This window comes from Pelmatolapia mariae, linkage group LG13, assembly GCF_036321145.2.
Source record: "Pelmatolapia mariae isolate MD_Pm_ZW linkage group LG13, Pm_UMD_F_2, whole genome shotgun sequence".
Lineage (NCBI taxonomy): Eukaryota > Metazoa > Chordata > Actinopteri > Cichliformes > Cichlidae > Pelmatolapia > Pelmatolapia mariae.
The window spans coordinates 13,709,595-13,728,966 of NC_086238.1; the positions used below are offsets into that span (position 1 = coordinate 13,709,595).

At 40.7% G+C, this 19,372-nt stretch overlaps 1 protein-coding gene across 4 annotated transcripts in view; it reads left to right on the top strand.

The window, feature by feature from the left end:
• The window catches only part of adgrb3 (adhesion G protein-coupled receptor B3), a 115,147-nt gene extending 101,823 nt beyond the window's left edge, over positions 1 to 13,324 (top strand). For 3 of the 4 annotated variants that reach the window (XM_063492293.1, XM_063492294.1, XM_063492296.1), the window contains 12 exons: positions 2,058 to 2,208; positions 3,756 to 3,825; positions 4,233 to 4,299; positions 5,591 to 5,694; positions 6,040 to 6,138; positions 6,375 to 6,546; positions 6,802 to 6,897; positions 7,673 to 7,712; positions 9,232 to 9,905; positions 10,041 to 10,076; positions 10,884 to 10,988; positions 12,276 to 13,324. In XM_063492293.1, coding sequence (XP_063348363.1) covers positions 2,058 to 2,208; positions 3,756 to 3,825; positions 4,233 to 4,299; positions 5,591 to 5,694; positions 6,040 to 6,138; positions 6,375 to 6,546; positions 6,802 to 6,897; positions 7,673 to 7,712; positions 9,232 to 9,905; positions 10,041 to 10,076; positions 10,884 to 10,988; positions 12,276 to 12,464 — 1,803 coding nt within the window. In that variant the 3' untranslated portion in view covers positions 12,465 to 13,324. The remainder of the gene's footprint in view (positions 1 to 2,057; positions 2,209 to 3,755; positions 3,826 to 4,232; positions 4,300 to 5,590; positions 5,695 to 6,039; positions 6,139 to 6,374; positions 6,547 to 6,801; positions 6,898 to 7,672; positions 7,713 to 9,231; positions 9,906 to 10,040; positions 10,077 to 10,883; positions 10,989 to 12,275) is intronic. The other variant, XM_063492295.1, reaches the window with a different exon arrangement.
• Positions 13,325 to 19,372: the final 6,048 nt, after the last annotated feature.

Below are 19,372 nucleotides of genomic sequence, written 5' to 3' on the forward strand. Positions count from 1 at the left end.
TTCTGTGTGGCTGCCTTCCTTCAACTGATGCCATCGTAATATCCTCATAGTGTGGCTTCCTCTCTCTTCAAATGCACAGCTTTCATTTTGGAGGACTAATGAGGCTGGATGGCACAGGCATCCAAGTGAACCATGAAGCATAGTGGTTGCATATGACCCGTTTCCACGAAACAAGGCAGGCTCTATTTTCAGCACCTTGGACAGCACATGAGCAACAGCAACGCTAGAATTAGCTTGGGTGCAAGTCTACAAGCTGTCTAGCTACTGTATGGTTTCCCATTTCCCTTTTGTCTCCTTCACAAAATCAGCATGTGAAATTGCTGGAGGTTTTTTTAGGTCACACAGTCCATCCAGTAATAATCACCGCCAGTAACAATCAGAGTGTCATATTAACATGTGGATAGAGGTTACTAAATTTAAAAATCCATATTGAAAGGTCAGAATTTGTCAAAAGCAGACTCGAATATACATGCGTTTTCTTAATCTCAGTTTATCAAAGATTTATAGCGCAGCATGTTTGTGATTTCTAAAACGGTACCTGTAATTACCACATGAGCAGGTGGCAATGCGTCATGGGAGTGTCATGTGTTTTGATTTGTTGTGGGTTTCTTTCTTTTCTTTTCTTTTTTCGCTGTTGCTTCGATACTACCGTCTGCAGCATTAGCCACAAGTGTATTGAATCCACCTAAATTTCACAAAAGCAAAATTGTTTTCCTTCAGCATTTATAGTAACATAAATACTATACGTGTTTACGGATTTTAAGGCTTTTAAAGTTGCGGTTGGGTTGCTTTGTTTCCAGTTAGACTCTGCGGAAAAAGCAAAAGCTGCCAGAAATGATTGTCACACATGCAGGTACATTTAGGCTGAAATTTTAGCACTTAATGAAATGTGTAAATGAACACACTGCTGATTATTTAACAGTTGGAACCTGCCAAAACTGACTAATATTCTACTTCGGTGCTTTGGTTTATTTTGCTACAGTAGCAGAGCATTATTTTACCAGCAGCTCTTTTTTGCAACCAGTAATGAAATTCCTTTAACTTCCTTAATCCACAGTGACTGGTGAATTAAAAAAAATATCCAAAAACATTTAAGTATCTAAGAAAATGAGAAATACATACTGCACCTGAATGCATCCTACATGAATTTTCCGCTTGAATGCACATTTATGTAATTAATATCCCTCGTGGGTGTAGTTTAACAGAATTTCCCACTTCCCGGGAATAAGGTAATGCAGGATTATTGTCTCGCATGAACCCCGTGAGCACTACAGGGGATAGATGGATTTAGTGCGCCTTTCACAGTGGGGATGAAAACGTGTATGGGAGATCTCACAGCATGGTGTGCACTCCCCTGGACGAGATGATGCACTTCAATCTTTTGCGTCTTTGTACAGTATTACTCAGTTTACCAAATCTTCACAGTGCAAACAATCTGAACAAAAAGAAAAAAAGCTTAATCTCTTCTCGCTCACAAATGTCAGCGTGTAATGACAAGATTCTCAAGGATACTTCTTCATTTCTAATCCTCTTCTAAACGATCCCATTTGGAGCGTGGGACAAAGATGGACAAACTAATGAAGCTGAAAAGTGGCACTGTGGTATCAATCCAACGTGCTGCCTCCGACACATGCGTTCTCTAACGTTTAAGCAGTGTTGTGGTTTTTGTTGCCCCTTCTGTCTGTGTAAAACAGTTGACCTTGGTTCACATGGCTCCAGGTGGGATCCTCTGCATACTAATGATTGTTAGTGTGGAGGAATGCTACGCCGTGTTTTTTTGTGTTGGCTAGACTGCCTTTGATCTAAACTACTATCGCTGACTCTGTTGGTGCAAGTCAGACTTTCCCTGTGCTGCACAGGATGCTAATGGATGGTCTGTGTTGTTCGAATGGCCGGAATGATTCAAGGAAATGAGGGATTATCAATAGAATTGACGCATTTCCGTAGGAAGCCTGTTGCTTTAAAGGAATCTATATTTATTAACTGTTAGTAAGCTGCATTTCTTTTAAATATGAAGCTCTGCCTCTGTCTGACACGTTTTGTTCCCCATCCAATAGAGCGTCTGCATCATGACAACAGCCTTCCTGCACTTCTTCTTCCTGGCGTCGTTCTGCTGGGTCCTAACAGAGGCCTGGCAGTCCTACATGGCAGTGACAGGAAAGGTTCGGACAAGGCTCATCCGTAAGCGCTTTCTGTGTCTGGGTTGGGGTAAGTAAAGCAGCATGTTTCTCTAAACCTCTCCATTATCTCCCATCATCCCAGCAGCTGCCATTTTCTCACAATATCTCTGGCCGTGGTGTCTTTCCAAGTAACTGTACCGTCTTTTTCTATTCATACTCTCCGTGGGGCTGCTAGATCCTCATCCTGTCAGGCGCTTTTGTTGTGATGCTTTTTCCAGTCAAGCTCTCTAAGGGCTGGGTAAATGGACCAGTCATGAGCAGTGTGGGGGGGAAGGACAGACTGGTGCGGCTCTTCAATTGCAGGTTACAATGACCTTATGTCTGATAAAGAGGGTCTGAGCCGGCCATTCACACTGCAGCAGAATACATTTCATCTGAAACCCTCGGATGTACAGTTTAGAAGAAGGAAATGTTTGCAGAGGCAAAATGCACTGAATGCAACCAGTACAGCATATGTATCATCCTTCTTTACAGATTTTAATCATAAGTACCATACAAATATCAATAAATACACGCAGGCGATAGATCTGTATCAAAACCTACAAGATTTCCCTTCACTTGATAACTGCCAGTATAAATCCCTGTCCAAACAGCCTTTTCTTACAAAAATCTCTCCTAAAAAAAAAATCAATTTGATTATGAAAGAGCCCACACTCATTCTTCTTGTTACCTAGCAACAAACAAGGCTCTCTTAGTCATTGCAGTGCCATGGCTTGCAAAAAAATGGACAAAGCCTGTTCTGCAATCACACAGATTTCTAAAAAAGAACTAATATACATTTTGACAAATAAACGAGATAGTGTCGTCTGGCAGTGATGTTGCATTGCAGTACAGATTACTCTATTCGTTTACTCATGCCACAACAAGAACATAATTCTTTAATCCTCTACAGATTATGACTTTTATTCAAACAAAACACTGATCTAAAAGAGACAAGCAGCACAGAGTGCCTGTGGTCTCTTAATTCACCTGTTTGAAGCACAGTGTCTCCGCCAGATTGTTGCCTGCACTGTGATTTATGACATGCTTGCGAACACCCGGCACTCTATACCTCGCCGGCACTGCAGAGAAGCACTGGATGGCAACAGGGTCTTCGGCTCATGCCTCCAGGAAACTGATTACATCAATAGCACCTGCTTGCGCTGCTTGGAGAGGGATAGTGTTAATATTCCAAGTACATAGTAGCAAGAACCGAATCAATTACACCAATCTATAATGAGGAGACGTACAGCCAAATCCCTTCTTGTAAAAGGTGTGGAAGGTGGAGACGTGTTGTACAGTACAGTGATGAAATTTCTGGACATGATGCACTGCTGCCCTTTTGTCGAAGCCGCGTACAGTCTGTTCTTTTCTGCCACTTAAAGAAATAAATTGAATTGCCCATACTTGATCATATACTCTCAGATGTCTGTATAGTCTCATACTGTGGCTTCTAATGAAATCAATCGGGTTGCACTTTCGTTAATGACTGGAAGGCACAGTTGACTTCTTCTCCCTTGAAGTGGGTTTATGCTCTCAGCTCTAACAAGCTACTAGAACTGCTCAAATAACTATTGATTGTTTTCTCCTTTGAAGGATTACCAGCTTTAGTTGTTGCGGTTTCGATGGGATTTACCAAAACAAAGGGCTATGGGACACCCTTATAGTAAGTTTTGTTTCCTCTCTTTCTAACTGTGTTTAGTATTCAGTGGGCACATCGTAGGTTCGTCTGTAAAATCTAAGGGTAATGATTGCACGCTTCTGCAGTGGCTTAGTTATCCTAAATAGTATCATAAACAAAGTCCCAAGAAGCCAATCAAATTTCAAAATAGCACAGCAAGACCCCAATTCCATGTGAGTTGTATCCCTGCTGGATACCAAATGCATAAACACTGCTTAAAATCTCTTTAGAATCTTATTACCCCGTGAAACTTTGGATACGGAGTTACAACATATGGCACTTCTCCCCTGACAATTGTGGAAAACACAACTGTATGCTGGTGTGCACCATTAACTTGGATGTTAATGCCTTAGTGGGAGTTTACTGTGTTTTTTCCTCTGCTTTTCCTGCAGCTGTTGGCTCTCTTTGGAGGGTGGGCTCCTGTACGCCTTTGTTGGACCTGCAGCTGCTGTTGTTCTGGTATGTCTCAGCCACCACTGTCTGTTTTTTGTTTTGTTGGGGTTAGGTTTTTTTTGCTTTTCTGTATAATGTAATGTAAAGGAAATGTACATTAAAGGAAAAACAGCCAGCACTAGCAGCAACAATTTTTTCAATAAACATGACTTTGCAGTGCTTTTGAATCGTTCTGCTTGCACTCAAAGACCAGCACTCACACGAGCCACGCGATTCTAGCAGTGGTATGGTGTGAATATGGTACAACTGTGCTGTGCTGAAACCCGACACAAAAAATGATGCTTTGAAAATGTCTGACTTGAGGAACCAACTGTGGTTTCAAAGTCAAAGTAATGAGCGTCCCATCAGGCAATGTGCTCGAGTAACCCCCTTTCATTTACCATAATGGCCCTCCATGTAGCTGTGAGGTTATTAAGTATTTATGCATTAGATTTGTCCAAAATCTAATATACTGGGGTATTTTAATCATTTTGTATTTACATAGCTGTACAGAGAAAATTACACAAAGAATGTGATTATGCAAATCACTAAGTCTGTGTCAGAGGGACGGACGACTCGGAATGTGTAATAATATTGTTCACTGTCAAATTCCTGTTCTCTGCTGGGATTTGAAATAAAGCGATTTCAGATATATGTATTTTTTAAGTGACTAAACCTCTTGTTTGAGCGCAAAGACTCGGAAGTCTCGCCGCTCCGTGGTTATTATTTGCAGCGAATCTCAGAGGAACACAAGCTAATCTCTGCAAAAAAACAAAAAAAAGGCAGAAACAACCATCTGCAGTGAGAATGCACGCCACACCGTGCTGCTGTTATCACTATATCGATAGTCAGATGTCTCACAGTAACAGAGCTTGTTGGATAAAAACTTCCCCGAATGTATTTGCATAAATACTTAATGAGTTCTTCTCACAGTTATGGGGGATTTTAAATAGACTACAGTGCACTGTTTTAAACAATGGTCCAGCCAGCTAGTGTAAAGCTCCCTCACTTCTCTGCTAATAATAGGAGAAGGTGCCTTTGAGGAGACAAGTGCTTCTTGTCAGGCAGATCCTTTCTTAAGGCTGTTGTGCTGGGGCTGAGTGTGCGGGGCATGTCTCTTCCATTGGCTGAAATGTCACAGAAAAGAGCAAATAATAGAAGCTACAGGTCAAAGTTAAATGCAGATGGAAAATGACACTAACCATTGGCTACTTACGGAGAATGTCATGCTGGGAAATTAAAAACATTGCTCTTAAAATCCTCTCGTTGTGGATGATTTATTGAAAACAAATATTCCTGTTCTTCTTTCTTGTGACAGGTCAACATGGTGATTGGCATTTTGGTGTTTAACAAACTAGTGTCCAGAGATGGTATACTGGACAAGAAGCTAAAGCACCGAGCAGGGTATGACAGCACATCCTTGTTAGTACCTGCTTTTTCTTTTCTTCTCTTAAAATCATGCAAAAATATACATACAGTGTGCTTTGAGTTGTTGTACATATGGAGATTTAGACCTCCTTTTTTCTGCCATTGAAAGGAAATTACAGGCATAAACATAAAGAGGTCAGATCTCTCTCGGGAGCGACATGGTTTCGTATTTCTTTGGCAGAATCAGTCCAAGATGAAAATCATTTTTTTTAAAAAACCACACACACACGCCCACACATTGGCTGCTTCTGCTGTAGATAACATGACGGTGGGAGATTTTAAAGTGGAGTTAGTGGCTCTCAGCGTTGTTTGTCATGATGTTGTCTCTATGTCCCACAGACAGATGAGTGAGCCGCATACAGGATTAACTCTCAAGTGTGCCAAATGTGGCGTTGTATCAACAACTGCTTTATCAGCAACTACAGCTAGCAATGCAATGTAAGTGCCTGTCAGTGTCTGTGAATCAATAAGGCGGTGCTGCGGGGAGTCTCTGTATGTACAGCATGTCCACCTCTGCAGTTCTGATCATCTCGCTGCCCACTGCAATGCAAATTTACGTTTCAGTGTTGAAACCATTGAGATTTGAGATTTTAGTCAGCACTGTAGACTGTATATAACACCACCAGTTTGCTTGCCTTTATTTCTTCTACATGGTGCTCCTTCTTTTCTCTCAGGGCGTCCTTGTGGAGTTCCTGTGTCGTGCTGCCTCTGCTGGCTTTGACCTGGATGTCTGCGGTACTTGCCATTACGGACAAGCGCTCCATCCTCTTTCAGATCCTCTTCGCTGTCTTTGACTCGCTGCAGGGTTTTGTCATTGTGATGGTGCACTGTATCCTACGGAGAGAGGTAGAGGATGATTTCATTTCCTCCCCCTCTTCACCTGTGATCTCTTTTAGCTGCCTGTGTGTCAGCAGATTATGCTCCTGCTAATGCTATTAGCTATTAATTGCTTTCGAATCCTAAACTCACCAACAGCCTAAAGCAACAGTTCTTTCCCTGTAGGGTTTTGCATATTTAAAAAGAAATGTTTAAAGGATAACACAGACATAATGGGCTGTATTGTTAACATATTCCCTAACACTTATTCCCTCTTGTGCATAGGTCCAGGATGCTTTTAGATGTCGGCTCAGAAACTGCCAAGATCCAATCAGCGGTGATGCAACAGGAACTTTCCCTAATGGGCATGCTCAGATAATGGTAGGCACAGTTACCCCGCTGTTATCTGCAGCCGTTAGATCCTCTGTAATTTTAGCAATGTTCCCTGGTTATTTATAATACATGGGCACACCCCTTTGTTCTCTACTAACCTTAATTTGTCTGCCTCTTGTGTTTCTTTTATTACTATCCTATTTTTTTAGGTTTCTATGACCTCTACACCATTAGGCATTGTTTTCTATAGGTTAATAATTTTGCTTGGTGTGCTTTTATAAAGCTCAGATTATACGTGGTGAAGACACTTGGCCCCTTGATAAATGATATTAGTTTCCTTTGGTCTTCTTAGCCCCTGAGCTCAGTCTTTTATTTCTATTTGATTGAACTTACTGGCCATATTTGCCGTCCATCCCTCTCATTTCCTCTCACTGGGTAATAGAGGACTGTTCCCTCTATGACCTTTGACGGGGATGCCAGTCTCTTCATCTAGCATGACGATGCCACCGGCACATTGAAGCAATGATCTGCCATTAGTATTGTAATACCATCCAGAGTGAAACAGTTTTCACAATAGCAGAATGGTGTCAGGCCCTCTCGTTCAATGCGATCATTAGCAGCAAGCACAAAATGCTCCCCAGCTGCTGCAGCCGAATTTTTTTTTTTTTTCAGCCACACACATTTTGCTGATATATTATTGGGATTCTTTTCATGTATCATAACAATAGAATAGTATTGATCTCACTTTTGTAGCTGGTTTCTTTTTTTAAATATGCTTTTTATTTTTAGAAATATTGAGCATTTCACTGTCCTTCACTTACAGACGGACTTTGAGAAGGATGTGGACATCGCCTGCCGATCAGGTAAAGAACACACACTCTCTGATTAACTAGATTCCTCTTGGCTTGGATGAAAAAAAAAAAAAAAAAAAGAGGTTAGACAGTAAAAAATAGCTCAGGTTATATAACAACCAACAATCCCCAGAGGAGTTTTTTCACAGTTACAAAAACACTGACTTTAATCTGAGAACAAAACAGTATAAAGAGAGCTGTTGGAGTTTTCACTGTAATTTCCAGCGTCACTGTAATAGATAACTGCAGTAAATTGAAATAGCGGCAGCTTTTCTCATCTTTCGGCAGTTCCATTTGCAATTATGTCTTTTCATTAACGTCGTGATACCATCTAAGGATAGGTACGTAGGTCCTTTGTGTCTAATTTTGGGAGGATTTTCTTTCTAAGTTATCTCACTGGGGAGATACAATGTTTTCTGATTCCTCTGTCGAGCTCTTTTGTATTTTTGGGCCACAGTAGTTTTGTGATTTAATAAAACTGAGGAGAATAAAAGAGACTGTGCAAGTTATCTCGCGTTAGAAACCTGCACAGGCTTGAAACCTCTCCTTTCTCCACTCCCTTCCACATCCTAAATGTGCAGGGAGCAACCAAGCTGGCCATTATTCAGAGCTCTCTGAAACGCTGCTTGTTAAGTAACAAAAAGGGGCTCCCTGGCTCTTCTGGCCTGCCCTACTTCATTCTGTGCTCGTCTAAAGTGGGCATACCTGATACAAAAAGGAAGAAAAGACAGGTGTCATTTATAAATCATGACCCGATATGGACCGAAGTGGAGCTGCAGTCTGAGAGAAATGCACTTAACAGACCACTCTGCGGGATCACGGTGTTAAAGCTGGTTGTTTACAAGCTTGGGTTATTGTCAGCAGCAGAAGTAATATTCTGCAGCGTCACACTACAGAACACAGGGTAAACTTAGATCAAAGGACTTCTTCAGAGTGAATACCACACTGTTTTCCCCATGTCCACACTGAGCATTAAATTAGCCTCGAACAGAGAGGGGAGTATTGCGCTTGTTTGCTATTCTTGTAATGTCCTTGCAGGCCTTTTGTGAGCAGATAATATAATTCCTAGGCAAAGATTAAAATACACACAGGGGAGGATTCAGTGTTTCCTATAACCAGAAGGTATTTTGGAATAGATATCTGCTCCTTGGTAGAATATTTTGCACAGGACAAGGTCACCAGCAATTACTAAGTTTGGATTAGGATGTGAAATGCTGTACTCTGAATGGCGGAGGGAATTTCAGGGATGGATGAAACTATATGAGCCCATTTACAGTTATATCCTCCAGAGACAGCAGTGTCTGCTGTTGTGTCCCTTTGTATTTGGGCGTGATGTCACACTCAGTGCATATTCACAGTTATTTATTCCGTCATTACGGTTTTCCCTCTGTACCACATATTCCGCCGAGAGTTCTTTCGCACTGATTTGAATCCCCTTGTTCTTTCAGTCACATGCTGAAAAATATAAAGCAGAGTCTGACATCCATTACTGAGAAATTCCAACTAATCCTTGTATCACCCTGCCCCGCAGCACTCCACAAAGACATGGGCTCTTGTCGCGCCGCCACCATAACAGGCACCCTCTCCCGCATTTCCCTCAATGATGAGGAGGACGAGAAGGCCCCCGAGGGCCTCAACTACTCCACGCTGCCTGGCAACATCATCTCCAAAGTGATTATCCAGCAGCCTTCTGCTCTGCACATGCCGATGGGAATGGGCGAGCTGAAAGAGCAGTGCATGGACACCACCGCCGACATGCGCCGCACCGTTTACCTTTGCACCGACGACGCCCTGCGCCAGAGCGACCAAGACATGGGCGTCCACGACAAGGAGGGCCATCCCATGCAGAGTCAGATGATGGAGACAGACTACATAGTCATGCCCCGTGCCTCCGCAGCCGTGTCGGGGTCGGGTAACGTGCCCACCCTCCTGAAAGACGACACCAAGATGAACATCACTATGGATACGCTGCCACACGAGAGGCTAATGCATTACAAGATGAGCCCTGACTTCAATATCAACCCGTCAGGCATGGACCACATGAATGTGAACCTGGAGCAGCAGTATCCGAGCGCTCCAGAGCAGATGCAAAACCTGCCCTTTGAACCTCGCACGGCTGTTAAGAACTTCCTCGCTGAAATGGAAGAATCCACGGGGCTTTCTAGGAGTGAGACAGGGTCGACAATATCTATGAGCTCTCTGGAGGTACATATGCTGATGTGGATGAAGCACAGAGGATTCAGTTGCACTTTAACACTTTTATGTTAAAATACTCCAAACATCTGTATCGGGGCCCATGGCTGCTTTATAACTTTATACTCTCCGATTTTCTGTTTACAGAGAAGAAAGTCACGTTACTCCGATCTGGACTTTGAGGTATGTAAAACCATAATGGTTCCTTCCTTGGTACATGCATCTAGCTTTTTATGCAGAGAAAGGCCATTTTTGCAGTTGTGTTTGTCATTTGATTTACTAGTTCTTGTTGTGCCTCTTAAGCTTATTGGAGTTACACAGCCTTGACTCAGTGAGATTTATTAGCACGCTGTGTAGTTAAGGTAAAAGCAAGGCTGTCAACTGACAAACAGGGCAACAGTTCTCATCTACATTTTGTCCTCCTCCATCTCCTACATCCATTAGCTATATGTTGATTTCCAAAATGTATGCTTTTAAAGTCATTTGCACATTTCACATCTGATTTTTACCACTGGTTTCAGCAGTGATTATATTGGCTTGCAAACACATAGTCAAACCCCCTTTGGCAGGTTATAGCATTTCCTTTGCAATGTTAAATCAGGCTTTGCTGCATATATATTGTAAACTCTGTCAAAATCAAGGAAACATGGCATCTAGTTTGGCTTGGGGTGTGTTTTCTTTTAGCTTGGGCTAAAATGGAAAATTAGTGCCAAGGTTTGATTACGAGGGTTTCCCTTACACCAACAAAACTACGAGTGAAGGTTATTCAGCGTTTCATTGTCCTCTAACCCTAACTTTAATTACATTGCTGTTTCCTTTATTTTGGCAGTCACTTGTGTATATGCAGTGACAGGTAGATTTGTTTCAAACCTGGCCTATAAGTAAACTACCATGACACTAACAAATTGAGCAGAGTTGGAGGGGGTGGGGAGGAAGATGCATTTCCATTATTGGCTGTCAATACCAAAAAAAAAACCCTTGCTATTGCAGAAAGTCATGCACACCAGGAAAAGACACATGGAGCTGTTCCAGGAACTGAATCAGAAATTTCAAACCCTGGACCGATTTCGAGACATACCAAATATGGGCAGCATGGTGAGTAACAGGAAACCAGGGGGGTGGCGGTCAGCCAGTGAAACAGAGCAACATCCAAATACCCTATTTAGATACCCGGTGCAGGACACATAGTGTGTGATTGTGCAAATGAGTGGTTATGTAGCTAAAGTACATGCAGAAGTGAACCGTCCAGTAAAGCAGCGGGCCTGCCAGCAGCTGGCGAAGGCCGAGTGACGGGGGCCGACCCTTAAAAGCATTGAAGCATTTTCTCCGCGAGGCCAGGGGAAAAAGGACCTTTGGTTTTCTTGTTGCAGTAGAGTGCATCCATTCCAATGCAAGGCCATGAATGCACTTTTATTTACATGCACATTTACCTACTTAGCAACCCCATCATTTTTTCCATAAATGCATGGCAGATTATTTAATCTATCAGCATCTTATACAACTTTGACCTTAATGTCGTTGCACTCCTGTGGCGGCTGTGTGTGTGTGTGTGGGGGGGGGGAACTTTCCTTTATCACGCTCGGTCCAGAAGTCAGGCTGGTTCTATGAATTTGTCCTGACCTCACCACAAATCAAAAGTCTTGCCATCTGTCTCCGCACCTGACTAGAGCTGCAGACTTTGAGGATATCAGGCTTCACATGTGTCTGCCTCACGCAAGCAGCATTTAATGTTTATATAACGAAAGCACAAATTGGGTTGGTGACCAAACACATCTGATAATAAGGATATGTCAGTACTTTTGGTTGCATATAATCCCTTTTCAATCAGCCCTGCAGTACAATGTAATTCAAGGCCTGTTGCTTAGTTACCAGTACAGGATCTTTTGTATAGAAAACTACAGTACATTCTTACTCCCCCATTTTTCTTTTTCTCTCTCTTTTTTTTTTTTACCTAAATGAATCTACTGCAGAGCTGGCTGCAGACATTAGTATCCATTTTATATTCCCTGACTGGGAGCAGCTTCTCTCCTTTATTTGCAATAGCATCTTTGGGACTCTCAGTGAGAGCACATTCAGATGAATGGCTCACATATGGAGCCCATATAATAAAGCAGTTTTGGAGCTTTGGGAAAACACAGTTCTGCTATGACTCCATGATAATAGTGTAAGCATGTTCACCTTTAATACACTACCATTATCTTTTGTTATTTGATGCTTTCCACAGCATTAATCCATTATTTTCAATTAGAAGTGGGTTCATATATGAGTTCAGATATTGCCCTTTTGAGTGAACTGACTTTCAATTATGTAAAAGACAGAAAATGGTTTAGCTGCAGAGGATATCATGCCACTAACATCACACCCCACCGGCCATGTTCACAGGACAAGGCAATGCCAAACAAGAACCCATGGGAGAGCTACAATCCAGCCTGTGAGTACCAGAACTACGCCACTATGAATGTACTAGAATCTGACACCAAGGACTCACTGGAGATGACGCCTGCAGAGTGGGAAAAGTGTGTCAACTTACCCTTAGATGTCCAGGAGGGAGACTTCCAAACAGAGGTCTAGAGGGCGGAGAAGGAGAAATGCAAACTAGGAAATGAGGAGAAAAGGGGATGTATTTTGCACTGAACAAAGCAACAGACTTTTCTAACAGCCTTGGCATACATATCTGGATAATACGAGTGTGGCAGGGACATTATGTGCCAATACAATATAAGGACTGGTGAGAGAGAAAAAAAGAAGAAAAAAAAAGGGATAAAAACATCAGTGTTACTTTTTGTATTCTCACTAGTGTACTTAGTGTGGGGCAGCCTGGTGTACAATATTTACCATCATGTGTTTCGAATTATCTTTTGAGGAATTGGCGAAAAGAAAGCGGATTAAAAAAAAAGGTAAACCTCACAAAGCAAAAGACATGCCATGTGGTCCCAGCTTCATCGGGTCTAGTTTTGATTTCCTAAAACTAGACCCGGGAGCACAATGTATATATTTATGCAGGTTTTTAAAAAGTTTATAACAGTCTGTTTGGCCATTACTACACTTTTTACTTTATAATATAAAACATGGGAGGCAAAGAGGATTTTTTCTGTCATATTAAAATGAATGTTTGTCAAGCTACATTCTTCATTGCTTTAAATGCAATAAAGATAATACTCACTTTTATATAAATAATATATTTCACAACTTTATTACTGCAGAATCTGCTTGAAGGATCCCAGCAAGCTCTCTCATCTGCAGCTCTGTATAAAATATTTAAAAACAAAATGTTGTATGGTGTAAATAAACTTTTGTCTACATATGTTTTACTTGTGCCAATTTATTTTAATGAGAAAAAAAATGCCAACCTGATCAAAAAGTTATAGCGAAAAATGTTAACATTTGAAAAGGAATGTAAATAAAAGAGGAAATATGTTCGTACTGCTTCAGAGGTTGTGTCAAGTTTATGGCGTTGGGTGGCTGTGACATGCTTGGTTAAGAGATTAAGATTCGTGCTATAAATTGCTTTTGTTCAATATCCAATTTACTCCCAGCTTGATGTGAAGTGTCAAAAAAAAGTGCCTTGTGTAACACTGCTGTGGAAGATTTGACATGTAAAGTTTCCTGCCTCGGCTCATAAACTCATATGAAATTTCTGCATTTGGATAGGAAACATTTAAAGCCTTAATATGACTCTGTGCCTCCAGAAGGTTCAGCTAATAACGTCTGTTTTCTCAGACAGACAGGCCCAGACAGAGCACTAATGGGGAGAGGCTGTGAGGGCTCAGGGAAAATCTTGTTTGCTCTGTCTGGTGGTGAGTGCCGTACAGCTGAATGAATGGCGTGAGAGCTCCAGTATGTGCCCACCCCTGAACCCAGTTGCCACCTCATCCCCTCCCAGGAAACAGGAGTCCAGCAAAGAGGAGGAGGAGGAAGTGTCAGTGAAGAGCAAGGACCGGAGGCGAAAAAGGGGGGTCCGTCCATTAAACACGAAGACTCGTCTGCGGTTTGATGTCGTCCCAACATAAATTAAGATGATTAAGAGCAGAGCTCGGTCTAGACGTTAATGTCTAAATTTACAGTGCATTTCAATTTAGACTACCAGACATAATTAGGTTAATTATATACAGTACTCCAGCCTGTTGCCGGCGCTGTAAGAGTTTTTTTATTCCCTATTAATGAAGCAGCATCCATTACAGTGCTTTTAAACATATTGCCATCTCCCCCCTGCCTGTGCAGGAGGCCCTATTTTTCACACAACGCCCTAAATGCATATACAATAAGTGCGTAGCTTGTGGGTTCAAGTATTGAGAGTTCATCACAAAACAGTTTTACAGCCAGAGTGCATTTATAACCAATATAAAAAGGCACACTAGATTGTACCATGTTGTTTTATTTAAAGGCCATTTCTGAATTGAATACAGTACTGTACAAAAGTTTTAAACTGCCCCTTATTTCTTTATGTTTTAGCTCCAAGGAGCCGGGCTTTCTTGTCATTTTTTAAAGTGGTTTTGAGTGATAGTTCTCCAGGCTTTCTGAAGGTCTTTTATTTCTTCTTTTGTTTTTTGTGGAGCCACTTAACACTGACCTGTGAATCATTCAAGCATAAAAAAGCATATTCAAGGGGTGAACCAGTGTTGTGTCTACATAACAGACAATTTAGCAAATCCTCAGACACTTTGTTACTAACTGTCACAAAAAGACATCAATTCTTCCAGTTTTTAGTAGAGATGGACCGATCCGATATTAAGTATCGGTATCGGTCTGATACTGACCTAAATTACTGGATCGGATATCAGCGAGAAATAAAAAATGTAATCCGATCCATTAAATATCAAAAAAGCACCTCACAAAACTTGCGACACGGCGTAACTCGGCTCATAACCGTAGCACCTCGGAGCAGTGTGCTCACGTGATAGAGCGGCTGTGTGTATTTGTAGCCTTGCTACCAAACCAGCATTTCATCTCCGAGGAAGTTATCCCAGAGAGAAGTAAAGCAAGTGTGTAAGTTCATCTCTGAATGTTTGTAAAGCATTCCCACGTTAAGCTTAACAACCGATATATGGAGCGTCTGCCTCTCTCTCTCTCCCTCCCTCTCCTGCTGCTACTTCAATCGGGAAACTGCTTAATGATCAGCTGATCGGCTTTTCTGTCGCGAGTCCGTCTCTCTTCTTTGTTTTTGGCCCACTTTGCACCAGAAAGAGGAAACCAGTGGCTGAACAACAGCAGCACGTTTAAGCTTGATAAGCTGTTGTTAGAATTTATTTAATATTACTTTCTACACCAGGATACTTTTCTACGTAGCTGACGGCTGGTAAATGTGCAGGGGCGGATATAGCAAAGTTTGGCCAGGGGGGCCGATATGGCATGAACAGGGAAAAGGGGGCACAAAGACATACTTTTCTTTCTTATTCTCATTTAAAATGTCTAGCTTTTAATAAATAATTATCTGAATCTTACACCCAAAGTTTTAATCTGATGTAAAATGTATAGAAGTCCATTACTGTATATAGTAACTGTTAAGTCTAATATACCCTAGTAAGCTAGTACTTTTTCCTTTGGGAAAGTACCATCTGTGAATTCTGCAATTCTGTTGAAGAAAGATGTTGAATCTATTTAATTATTCTTGAAAAATAATTTATTTCTGTGCATTTTTTTCACCCTGCACCAAATTAAAGTTGATTACATCGATTAAGCATCATGAGGTGGAGGGTGGGGGTGGTTCCCTATTTTTTTTGCTGGGAGTTTGCAATCCTATTAGTTAGGTTGCTTAATATTTCTAAAGTACTCTTTAAAATACCAGAATAGGGAGGATGGAGTAGGTTTAAGTTTATTAGATTGATCAGTATTGCTGAACTATGAAATATTTTGGGTGCAGTGTATTTTTTGCATACAGGTATAACAGAATAGCTTTAGTGTTGTTGTTTATTTAAACTTGAGTATGAACTTATACAAAATGCAGCAAGATATTAAAAAAACAGTTTTATTGATTAAAAAACACACTGTATCGGATTCATATCGGTATCGGCAGATATCCAAATTTATGATATCGGTATCGGACATAAAAAAGTGGTATCGTGCCATCTCTAGTTTTTAGCTGACTATGAAACATGGCAACAAACTGATTCCAAAGAGCTATTAAAGCAAAACCTGGTATAAACCTGGTATATATAGTGTGTTGTGTGTCCTTAACAAAATTTGAGGAAACTGTATTGAACAAAAGTAGCAGGCCTAAAATCAACAGCAGATGAACAATATCTCAAAGTCATGTCCTTAAGAAACAGCTTCACTGAAGCCTCATTAGAAATGCTTTTACTGGCATGGTGCATCATCCTTAAGTAATTCTTATCACTCCATGATACTGATGATGGATGATGGAGTAATGAATCCAAATTTGAAATTTTTGGTCATCATCAGCAAGTACAGACGAGGTCAGGCAAGAGGTACAACCATATCTACAGCCATCTGTAAAACATGGTGGAGGCTAATGGATGAAATTATAAACACAGAAAGGTACAGTCAGATTTTGATCCACCATGCAAAAACATCTGGAAACACCTTTGTTTGTCAGTATATCAATGATCACAAACACACTGCTGGTGCGATAAAACCATACCTGGATAGAAAAGACATACAATGGAAAACTATCAGCCATGGATTGGCCTCCCCAGAACCTGGACCTCAACATTACTGAAGCAGAGTGGGATCATTTTTACAGAAAATGGAAACTTCCAAAGAAGAGAGCACATTTAATTGTCCTTTAAGAAGCCTGGAGAACTATTCTTGAAGACTACTTAAAGAAATGACAAGAATGCTTGCTTTAGAGAGTTCAGGCTGTCATACAAATATTGACTTTCATGCTTGTTAGAATTGCACTGACTCTGTTATTGCCTTATATACTGTATTTCCATGTATGTTTTAACTTCCAGAGTTAACTTGTGAGCTTAAGGCCTAATGATGTTCGAGCGAGGTGTTCTAAAGATGGCAAGTTTGTGTTTGTATTGGTCCTCTTTTTATTTATTTTTAATAGTACTACTGGGTGAATAATCTCAGTGTCAAGAATCGTCAAAGAGGAGTTTTAAAATAACAAAAATACAGCAGCTTTAATGCAAATCACTTAGAGATTTCCCCGATTAACAATATTACCATCTGTATTGAGAAAGCACATTCTCAAAAAAAACCTCTCTATTTGTATATGCAGTCCCCATTTTAACAAGAGGACCATCATATGCTGCCTGTGCCCCACACAAAGCATTTTGTGTTTAAACACTAATACAGGAACAGCTTCTAATGTCATTTAATGAGAAATTACTTCATTCTCTGTGAAGCGTTGCTTTGGCAGAGATTCTCTTTGGCTCAGTTAATGAAAGTAATATGGGTAAGAATGTGATGATGACTTCTAATATTTCACACTTGGACAGTCATTTTGTGAAAATCCTGCAGGGTATTTTGATTTTTTTATACTCGAGCTTCACATTGATTCCTGCTCACGCTCCGTGTCTCTGGAAGTGGAAAGTGATGTTATTTAGTTGTTTTTAAATCAAGCTGAGATATGTTGACCTGCTGGATGAGCCTTCATTCGATAGTGAGTGGCAGGTCCCACAGGCCCGTGAGAGCACTGAGGTTAACCTGCTTTGGGGCTACAAACACTGAAACACAACATAATTACATTGATCCTGTGTCACTTTGCTCTCTGGAGGCATCGCTGAGGGGTAAGGCAAATTGCTCGTCTATCAAGGGCCTGTCAGAGGAGTTAAAGCCCAGAGGAAAGACTTGGGGCCACCCCAAAAAAAGGAAAAGATTTTAAAAATACATCCAGGCAAAAGTTATGAAGGACAAAATCAAAATGAAAAATGGTGCAATGTTTGGAAAGAATGTAACAGTTGTGATTTTTAAACATACAAGTTTGTGTGTTTACTTTTCAATGAGCCAATACGGTGATTTGAAAAAAGGAACTCTACACACCATGGAAATCATTGGTTATTCTTGAAATATATAAATATTGCATGTTAAAAAAATAACTGAACAGAAACACTAACATTTTGCCCACCACACTTTACAGAGGATTTCAGGTTATTCTTCTAAAATGTTAACTGATACTGTGGCCACACTGATTTGTCAATCCACAATCCATATTCCAAAAGTTCTGCTCTTTGCCTGTTTGTGTCAAACCCTTGTTTTAAGTTCCTTTCAGATGGCAAAATGTTTCTTCCTGGTCTCTTATGCAGGGGAAATTTGTGAAGTGTCTTCCTGCTTGGAGACGCATGTCCTTTGAAACCTACAATTTCAGGAGATGTCTGAATATTCTGTGATGATTTCTCTCTTTTTTGGTTTCTTGGTAGCCGAGAGTCTTTTCTGAAGACTACTTAAAGGAAGTGAGCTTCAGGAATAGTTCTGAAGACTACCATCTGCTGTGAAAACAGCAGATGGTTTGCTCTTGGGTTGAATTTGCTGGTGCAGTCAGTCCTGGACGAATTTGAAATCCACACACTTTGTAGATTATCTTCATAATAGAGAAATGAGTGGTTTCAAATGATTTGGGGGTATTTTTAAAAGCCAAGCAAAGGTTTTTCCAACATCTTGGATTGCAAAAGGGCACCAGGCCCCAGAGCAGACCTGTTAGTCTCTAAGGAGATTATGATCATAATCTGGAATACCTGGCTGTAATTTTACAGATTTGAAAGTATTTTATTTTTTTAAAAACATTTCTGTCTTAACATGTCGTTATTTAGAAACTTGGTGTTGTTACTTTAGCTCGGGCACCACATATACAGTGCTGTCTTGAGTCATCTCTCATTTCTTTATATTTTGCTAGGAAGTAGAGGTGCAGCAATTATGGAATCAATTGCAAATATAACTGAAAATATAGTATATAAGGCAAAAACAGAGTACAATTCTAACAGGTTTGAAATTCAATATTTGTATGACCAACTTTATTCTTCTGCCCAGTGTGAACTCTCTTAGGCAATGACAGTCTTCAGGAATAGTTCTGTGGCTCCAAGTTCCAGGCTCTAGGGAGGCCAGTCTATGACTTATTTTTTCTATCAAGGAATGCATTTACTGCACACAACTGTGTGTTTGGGATCACCATCATGCTGAAAAATGAAGCTGTTGTCAATCAGGTGCTTTCATAATGGTATTTCATGATGGATCAAAATGTGATGGTACATTTTCCAGAGTTTATTATTCCATCAAATGCAGCTCCGAGCCACATCAATCTCTCCAGCATGTTTTTACAGATGGCTGTACACACTCATTGTTGTACCTCTCTCCTGACCTCCTCTGTACATATTGATGTCTGAAAGTGGTCAGTAACAAGGACTGCATCAGTGAAAAAGCAGCCAATGTCCAAAGAAACTTTGAAAGCCCGGAGAACTACACCTCGAGATCACTTTAAAAAAAAAAAAAAAGAAGTCTGGGTCCTTGGAAGCAAAATATGAAGACTTTTGTGCTAAAAACTTTAAACAACACTTGCACTGGAAGTAAAGAAAAAAGTT